The following is a 16,557-nucleotide window of genomic DNA, read 5'->3' as shown; positions in this document are numbered from 1 at the left end:
CTGCCTGTGTTCGCTCAGCTCTGCTCAGGGTGAGATAAGGGGGATGTGCTCATTGTGAGGTTAATGTGATCAGAAGAACTTAATCCATGCAGCTTGGATGTTTTGAGGCCTGATTTCCTATTTGCCAGCAACACTGATTCTCCCCGTGTACATGCCCAACTTGCTCCACACGTGGCGCTATGTATACACAGCTTCAATGTGCAGAATGGAATTGCACTCCACATCAATTTCGGGTTTTGCCACAGGGGGTATTTTTCATAGCATGGTGTGTTTGAGGAAAGGGAGAGTACAGGCGGAGCCCTAACACCTCGAGGTTAAATGGAAAGTAGAACCTCTGGGTGGTAAGAAAGCACATGCTTAACAATAAATGTCAGAAGTAGAAATTAAATTTCAGGATTTATTAATTGAGTTTACCACTTAGCCCTGCCAAGATGCAAGTAATTTTGTGTGAAAATGATCAAGCTGTTTCAGTGTCACACAGCGAAGGCTCTCATTTGGTTTTAAACGTGGCCTTTACTGGGCTTGGAAGATACACGTGCTAGGAGACCTCATGCCCAGAAGGTCAAATAAAAGGGCCCAGAGCATGGTGGAAATAAATTGCTGTGAAGGCTGGAGTAGAAACTGCAGTGAAATGTGAGAAACAGAGAGTTGCATACTGTGCTAGGCATATTAATGCAAACATTATGAGTGTATGTGTCCAATCCTAAAACCCAGGATCCCAATAAGGCCAGGGTCACTGTTGAAGAGTTCATGCTGAACAGACCAGAGACCTTGCTACAGAACTGTAAAAGCAGATTATTTTGAAAGCAAATGTGGAGCTTTATAGTTAACAGCTATTTAGTCTGGGCTAAATGTGTGTTTGTTGTTCTATTAAAAAATCTTGAATCCAAACAGCACATTGATGAATGTGTGTTTCTTAAGTTTAGAGATTTTGTTGTAGAGAATACAATTCAAGCCTGGAGTAAGGCATTATATGATTTTATTTGTGATCCTGATGGAAGGTTTATAGTTAAATATTGGGAGTTCTTATCAGAACAGGACATTGGGGCAATCCTAACTTTGAGCAAGGCTGTAGACAGTTTGTGAATAACAAAAATCTGGACTTATGGTAAAAAATACAGAGACAATAAGAAGGTTGTTGGTTGCCAGGGGTGAGTGTGGAGGGAATGGATGAACAGATGGAGCACAGAGGGTTTTTAGGGCAGTGCCACTACTCTGTATGATACTACAATGGTGGGCATATGTCATTAGACATTTGTCTGCACCCATAGAATGTACAACAGTGGTCTCCAACATTTTTGGCACCAGGAACTAGTTTTGTGGAAGATAATTTTTCCACAGACTAGGTAGGGGTAGGGGGATGGCTTCAGGATGAAACTGTTCCACCTCAGATCATCAGGCATTAGATTTGCACAAGGAACAGGCAACCTAGATCCCTCGCATGTGCCATTCACAGTAGGGTTTGTGCCCCTATGAGACTCTAATGCTGCCACTGATCTGACAGGAGGTGGAGCTCAGGCAGTAAAGCTCGATCGCCCACTGCTTACTTACAGCTGTGTGGCCTGGTTCCTAACAGACCATGGACCAGTCAGGATCTGCAGCCCAGGGTACAACACTAAGACCCAACCCTAGTGTCAACTGTGGACTCTGAGTGATAACAATGTGTCAATGTAGGTTCGTCAGTTGTGACAAATGCACACGGCGGTGGGGGTGTTGATCATGGCGGTGGCTAAGCATGAATGGGGGCAGGAGTATATGGGAAATCTTTGTGCCTTTCTCTCAAATTTGCTGTGAACCCAAAACTGCCTTTAAAAATCAAGTCTTAAAAAAAGCTGGCCTTACGGACTCACTGTTTCTTCCACTGGAAATGAGGGGTTTAGAGTACTTTAGTTAAAAAAATGAAAGCTCGAGTTATTTGACTAAGGGCAACCAGGACAGGGCAGTAGCCACGGGCCTGGCTGAAGTGATGCTTTGAAGACTGGACCCTTGCTGGTTATGGCAGTTGGTTGGACCTATCCTGGAATTTGTCTTAAGATACTAGACTGTACTTTGAGCAGCCGGGCTTTGTTGTTAAACTCCTTAAGATCAACACCTTTTCTGTAATGTCTCTATTTCAAGACAAGAGAAAATTAGACTGGAGAAAACAGCTTTGGTATGCAGCACCAACTTTGAAACAGGTCCAACTGAGAGGTTTGAAGGCTTTTCTGGAATCAACATTCTCATGTTGTGAACCACAGGGCCAGACTCTCCGTGATGAGGAGAGCTCAGATTGTCAAAAAGGCAAGATATGGAAAATGGGAGGACAATGGGAGGACAGCCTAGTTTCCTTTCTCTGAGTTGCAAGGGCTGACAAGTCAGAATGGAGAGCAATTCAGATGTGAGGGGCAAAGGCTGAAGGGGTGGGGCACACTCAAATAGCGGGAAGCCATGGACAGAAAGAGGGCAACAAGTAGAAACTTCAGCAGGCCTGGCCTTTACAATGGAACTAGAGCAGATACGTCTTGCAATCCCCAGGATATGATATTCCCTGAATTCTCTGGAATGGCATTAATATTGAAAAAACATAGAGTCCTGGACTGAACTGACTCAGTCAGAATCTCCAGAGGATCTGTGGAGAGCGAGAGGGAATGCAGGCATCTGTGTATTTAAAAGGCTGAATCATTTCTCTAAGACTCTGTGTGTGTGTGTGTGTGTGTGTGTGTGTGTGTGTGTGTGAGAGAGAGAGAGAGAGAGAGATTGAAAGAGAGAGAGAGGAAGACAGAGAGAGGAGAGAGACAGAGAGAGACAGAGAGAGAGAGAGAGAGAGAGAGGCTTCTGATTCCTCTTAAAGAAGTGTTAATTTTTCTCCTCTTCTGCATCTTAGGATTTTCTTAGTTTCCATATTTGATCTTGTCCCTTCATCCTCAATCTCAGCTCCTCACCCCACAATCCCCTGTAGTGTAAGAAACATTTTCTTAAGTTAGTGACTTCTTTAAGGTCTGCTCCAAAGTTCTTACAGTATTCAGCCGTGTTTCCACTAAGACAGCTGCCTTTTCTCCTGGACTCTTAGGGAAAGCAGCCCTCTTGTGGGAGAGCTCAGCTTCGTGTTGGGGCAAGGAAGGGAATATTCCTATTAGATCCTAAAATATGACTCTCCATGATGGGTTACTAGAGGAGCTGGTACCTTTAGGTTTTCCAGGATTTACATGGGTGTGTTTCTTGATGGAATTTGGGAAAGATACCTCTTTATTCACTCATCTGCTCCACAACTTAAGTGTTTGGGAATTGAGGAAGCCTGCACCTAAAGAGCTAAACAGGTTCTTCTTGGTAGATGTCTTGGTCACTATATATATATATGTACTTTTTTTTAAAGATGGAATCTTGCTCTGTTGCCCAGGCTGGAGTGCAATGGCATGATCTCGGCTCACTGAAACCTCCGCCTCCCGGGTTCAAGCCAATTCTTCTGCCTCGGCCTCCCGAGTAGCTAGGATTACAGGCACATGCCACCACACCTGGCTGATTTCAGGCACATGTTACCACACCCAGCTGATTTTTGTATTTTTAGTAGAGATGGGGCTTCACCATGTTGGACAGGCTGGTTTTGAACTCCTGACCTCAGGTGATCCACCCACCTCGGCCTCCCAAAGTGCTGGAATTACAGGCGTGAGCCACTGCACCCGGTCTGGTCTAATATATTTTTATCAGAGTCTTAAATACCTAATAAATTAGGACTTGCAGGTTGTGGGCAGGGCACAGTATATCCTTAAAAAGGAAAATGCAGGTTGCAAATCATGTAAGAGTATGTAAAAAACAAGGAATATCATTATAGGCCATGATTTTCAATAAGACAATGGGAAGAAATGTGATTTCATCCTCATCCTAAAATCACTTACAATAACAAATGAGGTTTGCGCTGAGCAGTGGGGAAAAAGAATTCAGTGTTGTGTTCTTTAAGAAAACCCCTGGCCAGGCCTGGTGGCTCATGCCTGTAATCCCAGCACTTTGGGAGGCCAAGGAGGGTGGATCATCCGAGGTCAGGAGTTTGAGACCATCCTGGCCAACATGTGAAACCCAGTCTCTACTAAAAATACAAAATATTAGCTGGGCGTGGTGGTACATGCCTGTAGTCCAAGCTACTCAGGAGGCTGAGGCAGGAGGATCACTTGAACCTGGGAGGTGGAGTTTGCAGTGAGCCGAGATCACGCCATTGCACTCCAGCCTGGACTACAGAGCCAGACCCTGTCCCCATCGCCAAAAAAAAAAAAAAAAAAAAAAAAAAAAAAGCAAGCCCCTGTCTCTGGCTCCATAAAATAGGAACTTATTTATTGCAGGTTTTATGGTTAGTGGATTTCCTGGGGTTGCCTAAATGCTGCAGAGAGCATCCTGAGCCTTTCAGCTAGGAAGAACCCTGTTCTCTCTGTATGATATAACCCAGGGTTCTGCCAGACATTCTGTCCCCTTCCCTAGGTGCTTTATCATTTTCTATTATGCGGTGGAAGGTGTTCTTGAGTGATTTGTGGAACCTCTCATGGAAAAGGAAGATACGCTCAACCATGAATGTCAGAAGCTGAAATTAAATTTCAGAATTTATTATTGCAGCAAGCCACCTTTTGCCCTATTAAAAATGCAGGTGAATTAGTGCCAAGGCTATGGAGCCACTTAAAGCTTCCATCAACATGGTCTCTGAAGAAGAGGTTAGGGCAATGGTGACCCTCCTTTGTCTTTCATTGAGGGGGCACATCAGCACACCAAGGCAGACCCAGGATGTGAGGTCCAGGCTCCCAGAAGTGGCTGACAGCCGCAGGAGGTGAAGAGTGAATTTGATAGATGAAGTTTTGGCTCATTAAATTAGAATTTAGAATAATTCAGACAAGGTCTCAGTAGAGATTTACCCACACTCGGCAAGTTCTTTCTTCAGAAAAAGTACTAATTATTAGCACAAATATTATAAAGGAAATTCTTAACAAACTGAAGAAGCCAAGTGCTCTTCAAGGATTCTTAACACTCTAGAAGTACTTGTTAAATTCTACAAATAATTAATAAAACCCATTTAAATGTTTTTCATGAGAGCAGATCCTTTGAGGCCTTTTTATGAGTCACTACTCTGCTAAAAACACATTTCTTCATTATTAGTGTCATTATTAGTGTCAGCTCACAGAGGACCAGGACTATATTTTACCTTCAGTGCCTGCAAAGCATCCTGCACATAGTAGGTGTTCAGTAAATCTGGTTTAGTTGAGGAAATATTAATTATATCAACTAATAATATTAATCACAGGATTTGTTCCATATAGAGTACTTGGTAGGAATATATTTTCTGGAGTTTATTTTTGTATTATTAGAGGGAAGAAAGGAAGTGCTCAGCAGATAATAGCAAAAAAGATTATAACAGCATACTCATACTTATAATGTTTACTTGGCAATATTTTTTCTTTCTTTTGAGATGGGGTCTTGCTCTGTTGCCCAGGCTCATGTGCAGTGGCACGGTCATGGCTCATTGCATTCTCAACTTCCTATGCATAAGTGATTCTCCTGAGTAGCTGGGACCACAGGTGTATGCTACCATGCTTGGCTAATTTATTTATTTATTTTTGTAGACACAAGGTCTCCCTATGTTGCTTATTCTGGTCTAGAACTCCTGGGCTCAAGCAGTCCTCCTGCCTTGGCCTCCCAGAGTGTTAGGATTAGAGGCGTGAGCCACTGCGCCTGGCTGGCAATATATATTCTTAAAGAAGAATAAACAAATGACCCTTACTTATTGCTATCTACATAGAGGCCAGTACTGCTTCACCTGCTGCTCTAATATAATTGTTGAAAGTCATTTTAACTTACTGATTAAAGGAAGACTTTTAACTAACCAACTGTTTGGTCCATTCATGTCTTTAGCTATAGTCACTAGCTCAGATCGATCTGTTTCTCCAATTAGTGCAGTTTTATTATACTTACAAAATGTAAACAATTTCATTTACCAAGTGCTTGTAGTCAAGCCAATACCTGTTATATTAAAGATATGATTAATTTTGAAAATGAAAGCATAGGCAGAAGTATAATTCACTGATTGGCTGTTTCTTCCCCTTTGTATGGGTATGTGGTGTTAGTTGTTGCTGGGCCATTTTCATTGTGAGATTTCTGCTTCATCCTTTTTAACCCTGCCTGGCCTCCTAAGGCCACTGAGACTCCCACTTAAATTGGACTCTCTTCAGTGTTCTATTCATAAAGCCCTGCCTGGTGGCTTTTTAAGAGCATAAACAGGCCAGAGTACCAACCCAGAGTAAAAAGCATGTTTCTATTATGTTTTGCTTTATTCTGATTAACTTTGAACAGCAGACATCAACAAGGGAAAGGCTCCACTTTGGTCTGAACTGCTTATGTTGGGAATTTTTTCATCCAGTGGCACCTCTATTTACCTTGGCCCTGACTCTGTGGCTCAGTTGATAAATCAAGTGTGTGTTCGTGTTGTACTCTTTGAATGCTAATGAAGGACGCCTGCATTTCAAGGCAGGCAGCTAATCTGTATAATTTATTCCTGTGCAGTTTTACAACCATGATGCATACTTCCTTTTCTCTTAACCTTTGTGGATTTCATTTGAATAGCAATAACCAGGGTGAAGGAGGGCACTGCTTTTGATGCATCATCTTTTGATTCTCTTCTCAGTATGGCATTGAGATGTGTATCAGGGGAGGGGAACTCACGCTTCCCACTGAGTTTACAATCAACAAATTCTTATCCTGAGGACTGGAGTGGAGCTGAAGTATCTATCTCCTGAACTTGTCTTTCAAGGACTTAACTAGGAAAGCCACTCCTCCTTCAAAGCCCTTATCATTTTCCTACTCCCCTTGCAGCTGCTCGACAGCCTCTGTGTGCAGTCACTACTTTCGGGGTGGCGTTTGCTGATTTCTGCCTCTGAACTGGCTGAGGTGTCACCTGACATTAGTCTTTGGGTAATTAGAGATGACATATTTGCAGCATGTTTGTTCCTTCCCCCAGCTCACTTGGAGTCATGCTGATTTTGTTTAGTCAATGCTCTGACAGATCGCCTTTGGTATTTTTTCACTGGTACTTAGGCTTATCTCTCTGTCACAGATCACCTTAAGAACTCCAAGTGAGAGATTTTATTTCTCTTGACAGAAATCAGCCTTTTTTTTTGACATGTCCAGAAGTCCAGATAAGGGTCTTGCTTCAAAGCTGTCCTGAATTTTGAATCATAGGGGTATCAACAGGAGGGTTGGTTGAAATCCTTCCAACCAAGAATGGTTTAAGAAAAATCAGTTTTCCCATGATTAGGGTGTATTAGGAAAAAGTAGGATTATAATCTTGGCTATATCTACTGGTAAACTCAAGTATTTAATTTTCCTTTTCCATAAGAACTTTCTTTTGTTGTTATTGTTGCTATTATTTTGCTGTTACCCAGTTCTGCTACTTAAGAATTTATTAAGATATACTCTAACTTATCTTAGACAAAAATAATTCCTTTATTACATGAAAGCATCAAGGTGGTGAAAGAAGACAAGAAATTCTGTTTCATGATATAGTCTATTTGGTGCTGGAGGAATTATGGTGTTCCTAGCAGTGGGCACTCCTTGGATGTAGCAGTCACTTGTATAGTGTGACTTTCATAGATGTGGCCACTTCTCTGGCTTGCTTCTGGTGCAGAAAAGGTTAACAGAGCAGGCCTGAGACTGCTCTCCTTAGAAAGGCCAGCTTTTGAGGTTGGCCATTGACTGGTGCCTGGAAATGTGACTGGTAAATCATCCTCTAAGCTAATGTAAACCTTTTGCTAAATTATAAGAGTGTCTCACTGTATCTAAACTGTTTGTACAATCTGTGTGGTTTGTGCTGAGCCTGCTTTGCTTCTGGGAGTCTGGAAGTGTGGTACGTGCTAGGCAGAGGGTCCCTGCATCACTAGCCCTAGTGAAAACCTCGGGCACTGAGTCTGCAGGGAATTTTCCTGAGCAGCAATGTCACACATACGTTGCTGCATTTTTGTTGCTGGGTGGAAAGAGTGTTCTGGGTGACACCTCGTGTGAGAGAGAGAGAGCATAAGGAAGCCTGCATGTGGATTCCTCCAGACCCCGCCTGCGTCTTTTCCCTTGTGAGCCCAATGTGTATTTTCACTATATTGCTGTAATAAATCTTAGCTGTGAGCACAGTTACATTCTGTGCCCCAGGAGGCCTCCTAGAAAATCTCTAAATGTGAAAGTGGTCTTGGGGACTCCTGGGTTCCATCTCCCCACCCATCAGTCACTGTGAAATTCCAGAAATAACATTTGATGACATTATCCTCAAAGATGCTATGATCCTTAATCTTGCTTTCTTATGCATAACCACGCACCTTTCAGCTTAGATTTCCAGAGAACTAACGTTTATCTCGTTTGACTATTGTTTTACTTCCTTTAAGGAGATTGCCCTGTGCTATTACGTTCTTTCTTTTGTGACATCATCTCTAAAATTTTTTACAGTCAAAATCCATCTCAATTTAATATCAAAAGTAGCGGACAAGTGCTGATATTAGTAGCAAGTATGATTTAATGTAACACTTTAGAGGAATATATTTAGAAGACATTCTGCAATACTGCTACAGTTAACAATGTTGATGATTGGCCACTCAAAAGTTTGCCCAGGCCACTGGGTGCGGTGGCTCACGCCTGTAACCCCAGCACTTTGGAAGGCTGAGATGGGTGGATTGTTTTGAGAAGTTCAAGACCAGCCTGGGCAACATGATGAAACCCCATCTCTACTAAAATACAAAAAATTTAGCCGGGCATTGGTGGCTTGCACCTGTAGTCCCAGCTACTCGGGAGGCTGAGGCTGAAGAATCGCTTGAGCCTGGTTAGCGGAGGTTGCAGTGAGCTGAGATCACACCACTCCACTCCAGTCTGGGTGAAAGAGACCTTGTTTCAAAAAAAAAAAAAAAAATAGGGTGTGCCCAGATGTTTAAAAACCTCTGGTTCATTTGAGAATTTCACTGTAATCATATATTTTTGGGTGATGTTAAGAATTAATGAAATAATGTTGACGTGATCTTGAATTTTTGTTTTGTTCAAAAACATGTTTTTATTTCTTCCTCATGATAGTCTGAGGTAGCTTCACATTTGTTCACTACAGTTTGAGTGATGCCACAGGTTGATCGGTAGTATGTTCTACTTGCTTACTACAGACAAGCAGCTGATGTGTGGATGCTGAGAAAGTGTGGACCAATAGTGATTCTACAGAAAAATGAAAAGCTCAGGATAGTCATGCTGGTTGGATTAACTTTTTAAAGATAAACTTGTTAGAACAATATTAACTATGAAAATGTCTGGGTAGAGATAATATTCAGGTCTCACCATGGAGTGAAGCATACCGTTAAAGGTGGTATGTTTTAGAAGTGATAGAATTTCACAGGTCACTTTGATATTACTGAGTCAGTCAGTGCTCTACAGTGCAAAAGTTATTCTATTCCAAGAGTTCAGATTCTTTACAAAGGGATTAATGCTGGTACATTTTAGCAGGATCATGCCTGTGCTTATTGATTATATATATATTTAAAATATTTTATTAGATTCAAGCATTAAAGGTAGGAATCTGGGATGAAATGTTTCCTTGGGCCTAGAGCCAGCCCTACAGAAGCTTCTGAATGCTTTTTGACTTACTGTGAAGGCTTGCTAGCTCTCTTTGTAGGCTTGGAGGGGTGCACAAGATGCTGGAAATATAATACATTTAAGGCCTTTGAGTTTAGATATTTCAATTGAACTCAGGATATAGATCTGCCCTGCTAAGTAAGGAGATATTAGTCAGTTATTTAGACAATGTGTGCAAAAAGAATAATCTGAAACGAAAAAGTACTCTTTAGAAATCTTTTTTTTTTTTTTTTTTTTTGAGACAGAGTTTCGCTCTTGTTGCTCAGGCTGGAGTGCAATGGTGTGGTCTCAGCTCACCGCAACCTCTGCCTCCTGGGTTCAAGCAATTCTTCTGCCTCAGCCTCCCGAGGAGCTGGGATTATAGGCATGTGCCACCACGCTCGGCTCATTTTGTCTTTTAAGTAGAGACGGGGTTTCTCCATGTTGGTCAGGCTGGTCTCGAACTCCCAACCTTAGGTGATCCACCCGCCTTGGCCTCCCAAAGTACTGGGATTACAGGCGTGAGCCACTGTGCCCAGCCTAGAAGTCTTTTTTTTTTTTTTTGGGTAGGGGATAGAAGGATGAAAGGGAGTCAATTTATCTCAATCAACTTAGAGCTCATTATTCAGGTCAGCAGTTAGATCTTGTTTTCCTAATCTGAACAGGTATTATCTGCACTAGTCTGATGTGTCTGTATGCATTTCTGTTTCTGTCTGTCACTCACTGAGATTATCTTTAAAGACCACCTCAGGTTTCGGTGCTTTTCATGTAATGACCACTCAGCTGTTTCGGACACACTAGAGCTATGCTGTCAGTAGTGTCTATAATGGGCTGCTGGGAAATAACAACTTTGAAGATGTTTGAAGACAAATCTGTGAATCAAAACATGCTTTAAAGCCTTCCTCAAAAGCATACAGAAACACAACACAGGAGTGAATTTTCAGAATAATTCCTAAATGCCAAGGAAATGCAACCATTGCGTGAACTGATGTTTACATTTTAAATTTCACACCCTGAAGATATGCTGCTGGTCCCTGGCCCCAGTTACAAATCCTTTGAGATAGTCTGATGCACAAACAGTGTTAGGAAATAATTGATAAATTACTGTGTACTCAAATGAACAGCAGACCATCAGTCAAATTGTAAACGTTCTAATATTTAAGGGGTGCTAACTCTCCTTGCACACTCAGAGATGCCCTGGAAGGTCCTACATTTCATATTTTAAACATTCCTTAATGGAGGGAGCAAAAGAAAGAGTTCACACACATTTATTTCCTGGGCATAAACATACGTGTGTGTGTGTGTGTGTGTGTGTATACCTATTGATAGCTAAATATATATTTATGTAGAAATAGAGAGCTGATGTTGTTTTATAAATAAGCATAAGCATTTATGGTTCACAGAAGGAAGAGCAAAAGAATGAATTAAAACGTGGAACGCACCATATTCTGGGACCTGTCCCGTGCCTCTCTTGAGCAGCAGCCTCACTCGTCTTCCTCCGGATTTGATGAGTTCTATTGCTCTGGCATGTGTCATGTCCCTTGTGCTTTCCCCATTGATTTCAATGATTTGATCTCCTACCTGTTGATTGAAGAAAAATTAAGTCAGTCAAAGATAGTTTTACTCAAGTTGCACTGTCAACAGATTAAAAAAAAAAAGCAAGTCTAGATGACCTGAGAGCATCCAAATAATTTGGTGGCAGCCTGCTGCTTCTTGGAAGAGGCTAATCCCTGGCTGCATCCTGAATCTGATCACCAAACTTTATTTACCTTTACAGAAATGAAAATATCAGACCACGAAGGTTGTAGCCATATGTTACTTTTACTGTTACTTATTACTTATTATGGCAGAGACTGTAAACTAGTTAGCATTGTTTTAAAAATTAGGGCATATGTCTGATACTAAAATTCACAATACCTTGGCACCTTTGCTTTGAATCAAGAAGTAAACATTTTAAGGCCTTTTTTTTTTTTTTTTTGAGACGGAGTCTCACTCTGTCGCCCAGGCTGGAGTGCAGTGGCACCATCTCAGTTCACTGCAAGCTCCGCCTCCCGGGTTCACGCCATTCTCCTGCCTCAGCCCGAGTAGCTGGGACTACAGGCGCCCGCCACCATGCCTGGCTAATGTTTTGTATTTTTAGTAGAGACGAGGTTTCACCGTGTTAGCCAGGATGGTCTCGATCTCCTGACCTCATGATCCGCCCGCCTCGGCCTCCCATAGTGCTGGGATTACAGGCTTGAGCCACCGCACCCGGCCAAGGCCTTTTCATTGAATCTATTGCCAACTTTTGACTTAGTGCAGCATCCAATCCAGCATGTTGGATAAACTGATTGGTTTTTGTGCTTCTCTGAGAAATTTTTGTATGTATCATTTAAATTTCCCTGGGTGCTGTTGTGATATTTGCCTTCTTTGTAAACAGTGGTTGGCTGATATTCACATTTGATCTTGAGTTTTCTATCACAGCCCCTTGAATTAAAAATGAGATTCTCCATACTCTCCACATGACTAATGCCCTGGCTAAATCTTTGCCATGCTCACACTTAGTTGCCAGAAGCTGTCTGGTTAAATACCAGTTCCTCCTGAATTGGGTTTCATAAGCAATTCCCTTTTGGCCTGGGTTCCATAAGCAATTCCCTTTTGGCATTTGTGAATAGATAGTGGAAATAAGGGAGGTTCAACCATGAGCACATCATGTAACTCCCACAGTACCATTACTGTCAGGAACCCTAGAATTAAAAAATGTCTCATCTCAGTGCAAGTAACATAAGACAAATTAACCAGCAAAAGCGCAATGAGTGGCTTTGCAAAAATGCTATTTTAGTTATGTACCTTAAAGCAGATCTCAGTCTAAACTCTGTAATGCAAACAGAACTGTAGAAAAACTCTCTATAGCTAATCATTATCAGTGTGGATGCTGCAGGCTGGCTGAGAATAGGAACGCAAATTTTCCATCACAATGGCAGGAGAACATAAAAACAAGACCCCCAAAGTCGGGGGGAAGAACATGTTTGTTGTAGCAAGGAAATGACATCTCTACCTAAGGATGATTCTCCAAGGGGTAAGGAGGATTCCAATGTCAGAAGGTAAAGACCTCCTTTTGTATACTCAGCTGCCTTTGAAAGTATGGATTTGGGGCGGTGGATGAGGTTTACCTCACTGGCATGACTTCCACATTCCACAGAAAAACCAACAAGACAGAACTAACTTAACTGTTTTAGGGCTAGTAGCTTTCTTCAAGTTTCCTTAATTGTCTCCTTTCCTCTGAGGCAACAGGCATAACTTGAAGTTGAATAGTTTGCCATGTATCTAAGCCAGAGGCAGAAATGGGACCAATTATCCCTCCCCAAGTAGCCCTCTCCCACAACAGAAACCTCATGGCACAGAATTAAATTGAAAAAGTAAAACAGCAGTTCCGATGAAGCTACATATAGAAAAAGTGTTCCTTCCTGGCTAGACTCTCTTCTGAGCTTCAGACTCACATGCCCAGTTGATCACTAAACATCTTCACCTCATTGTCTGTCCAACAGGCAACTCCAAGTCAACAGCAGTAGAAGCAGAAGACAGGGCTAACTACCTTTCTCCAAGTGGTTCTTCCTCTCAATTCCCAATCCTGGTTAATGGCAACACCATTCACCTAAGCAGAAAGCTGGGGGTCACGCTACACTCCTTGTTTTCTCAACTTCTCCGCATCTGTCCCTGTCCTCATATGTATCCCATTGCTCACAAGTTCAATTCAGGCCTTTATGTGGTTATTCCAGTATTCCCCTGTCACTCTCCCACCAACCTCTTTTCATTGTCACTAGAGTCATCCTTCTAAGGAAAAGCTTGCCAAATGTGTCCTGCTGACTAAGGCATTCAGGCCCATACACATACTGCTGTTCTTTTTTCTCCTCCTCCCCACAGGCCTGGTGATTTCTTGTCCTTTCTGAAGGTCCTAAGAATCTTCTCCTATGGGTGCCTTCCTCGACTCTATGCTCTTCACAAGCAGAGATGTCCACTCTCTCTGTTCAGTAGTAATGGCACCCCACTCTATTTATTATGCCTCATTACAGATTCATGAGTCTCTGTCTTCCCTCCTAGGTTGTGAGTGTCTTCATTCAGTAAATAATTTCTGAGCACCTACTATGTACCAGACAGTCAACTGGGGATATAGAGATAAATGGTATCATTTCTTTGTACAATAAGTTCTCAGTCTATTTGGAAAGAAAGTGGGTAAATAAGGCCATTACTACTCAATGTATCTTTGCTATAACAAGGCATTCACAAAGTACTAAGGGAACAGAAAGAAGGGACATCTAACCCAGAGTGTGGGAGTGGTGGGTAGTCAGGGAGAGCTGCCAGGAGGTGGTGACATCTCAACTGAGTTTTGAAGTACCAGTAGGAGTTCCCCAGGTGAAGAGGAAAGCATTCTAGGCAGAGAGAGTAGCATAAGTAAAGGCTACAGAGTTTGAGGGAATGGTATACTTGGGAAACTGTCAGTAGTTTATTATGCTGTTCAGGAGTTTAGGTTTTGAAGGCAATGGCAAGGCAGTAAAAAGTTAAGCATGGGGTAACCTGACCAGGGAAATAGAGTGGGGTTTAGAAATCTCCCTGCGACCTCAGTGTGGAAAGCGGAAGAAGAGAAAGGTGGAAGACTGAGGAAGGGAGCTTCCTGCAACGGAGTTGCAGCGTTGTCACATGGGCTATCCAAGTGAGACATTAGGAGGCTGTGGGGAAGGAGACGATGAGGACAATGACACAGAGTCTGGGTCTCCTTTAACTGTGTGTCTGGATGAGGTGCACTGCATATATTGGTGAGTGAGTGAAGTACTTCCACATGGCTTATCTTGAAACCATGGGAGAGGGAGGTATCAACCTTCTTGAACCCCAAATCGAATCTTGACAGCCACTGCTGCCTTGCAGTTACTTGTGTCCTGAGACTGATATTTTAACCAAAAACCATGTGGAGGGCAAAAGAGATCTTGTGTTGTGATAGAAATAGCCCCATCTTTTGACTCTGGTCCCATACTTGAGTTTAGCAAGACTTAGAAAATTTTAAGTTTTCATTCACATATGTGTTTATTTTCCCTTTTCCCTACAGGGAGCTTGTGAGACTTAAAGGAGAAGGCATTAGCGTGGAGGAGAGAAGGGGTGGCTTGAAAACTACGTGGGAGGTGGAGAAGCAGAGGGGTTTAGGGGCTGCACAAGGGGTGAGCTGAAGTTGTGGGGGCCTCAGGGATGAGTCTCCAGGAAGTCAGGGACATTATTTTTATCGGGTTCCCAGGAGCCTGGGCTGACCTCTTCACCTGGCAGATTTCCATAATTTCGGCTTTCCATGTAGGGTCCCCTTAGAGGGAGATGCTCTGATACCTGCTGAATCTCTCCTACACCCTTTCCCCATTCCAGGGTATCAGTGTCATTGGGTGGTGGGGGTTGTGTCTGCTGATTTTCTGCCTCATTTTGGAGCAACGGAAGTTTGGGAATAGTTCAAGATCTTACTAAATCAAGGAAAAAAACATTTCTAGGGGCTGGTGGTGGTTAGGTAATGGAATGAAAATGCTGCTGTCGACATAGACTCTGACTGTTGCAAAGCACTCTGGGCATTATTTTAAAAGTGGGCCAACTCACGGGGACCTGGTTTCAGCGGCAACAGACTCAGTCCAGACCTGGCCTCAAGACTCCCATCTCTCTTTGGAACAGTATGACCTGCGAAAGAGTTGAATTTTCATTTTCATTCCAATATCAGTATTCTGTATGATAATTTTAACTGAAACTCCCTAAATAAATTTGGGATGTGATCTCTTTCATTGTCATCTGGATATATAAGAAGATCGACTTACGGGGTGGGGGGACAGCGGGAGGTGGGGCAAGAGATTCTTTTGTTACTTTCCTACTTTCCGACCTCATCTGACTTCAGTGTAGTGGCCAGTGTGTGACCAAAGAGTGTCACTTTTCTCTATCACAATCGGGAGAATTAATTTTGTAAAACCAATAGAAAATTCGCAGCCCTTTTAGAAATGAAGAAAAAGACCAACTGTGACTCTGATGTAGTCTCTTTCTGTACTCTCTGCCACAGAGCTAGCTTCAACTGAGCTATGTTACTAAAATGAAACTTCTAAGATATCTACTCATTCTTAGAGTATTTTTAAAATATCGAGTTCCAGTTAAGAGGGAGAGGGAGAGAGAAAGAGAGACAGACAGACCAAGATACCAAAACCAGATAAAGGTAATTGAGGAGTCTGTGTGTGCACTGCATTATGTGGATCAAGGAATTGCCAAATTTAGGAGACTGACCAAACGACTTAAGAGGAATTCTAAGAACTCATTTTTTTTTTCCTATGGAAGAGATACTTTTATCTGTGGTCCCCTTGGGGCAACTAACAACCTTAGAGTAATGTCCCAGGGCCAAGGTGGAGTGAGATAACTACTGTGTGGAGGGCCCAGCCTAGTAAGTTCTGCATTCCTACTTGTGCATTTCTGCTCATACATCATAGCAGATTTTTCTTTAACAAAACACCAAATCTTTGAACTTGCTTGGGGCTTTCCAGGTAAAACACTTTTTCTCTTTTTGCCTGTGGAAGGCCAAGGCAGGAGAAGGCAAACATCTAAGAATTCCTTTTGTGGTTAATAGTTCAGGTTGTAAGAAAAAATTTAAACTCTGTACTGTATGCGTTTTTGTAGTCAAGTCATATATAAACTATTTGGCTTGTCTCAGTGAAATATTTATAAGAATTAGATTAAATCCTGGATTTACTTTAGCCATGAGTCATAGCAGTCCCAGCTCAAAGGGTTGCTTGGACATCACTACAAACATGCTTAGCTGGTTGTAATCAGTTAATTGCCCTCATGTTACCATTGCATCATCAGAGCCTATTTTGTATGATCATACAAAAACTATAACGATCCCAGATTATAATTAGGTGTGAGGAATTGAGTTTCTTTGTAATATTATACCAATAAATCATGAATAATCTCTATTCCTTATTTCATGATGGACTT

The 16,557-nt window shown here is 42.2% G+C and overlaps 1 protein-coding gene across 7 annotated transcripts in view; it reads right to left on the bottom strand.

Moving 5' to 3' along the window:
- The window catches only part of MAGI2 (membrane associated guanylate kinase, WW and PDZ domain containing 2), a 1,465,424-nt gene that overhangs the window by 50,988 nt on the left and 1,397,879 nt on the right, over positions 1 to 16,557 (bottom strand). For all 7 annotated transcript variants that reach the window (XM_073009192.1, XM_073009190.1, XM_073009193.1 and 4 more), the window contains one exon: positions 11,022 to 11,160. In XM_073009192.1, the coding sequence (XP_072865293.1) occupies positions 11,022 to 11,160 (139 nt within the window). The remainder of the gene's footprint in view (positions 1 to 11,021; positions 11,161 to 16,557) is intronic.

This window comes from Chlorocebus sabaeus, chromosome 21 (genome assembly GCF_047675955.1).
Source record: "Chlorocebus sabaeus isolate Y175 chromosome 21, mChlSab1.0.hap1, whole genome shotgun sequence".
NCBI lineage: Eukaryota > Metazoa > Chordata > Mammalia > Primates > Cercopithecidae > Chlorocebus > Chlorocebus sabaeus.
This window is presented reverse-complemented; position numbering and strand designations above follow the sequence as displayed.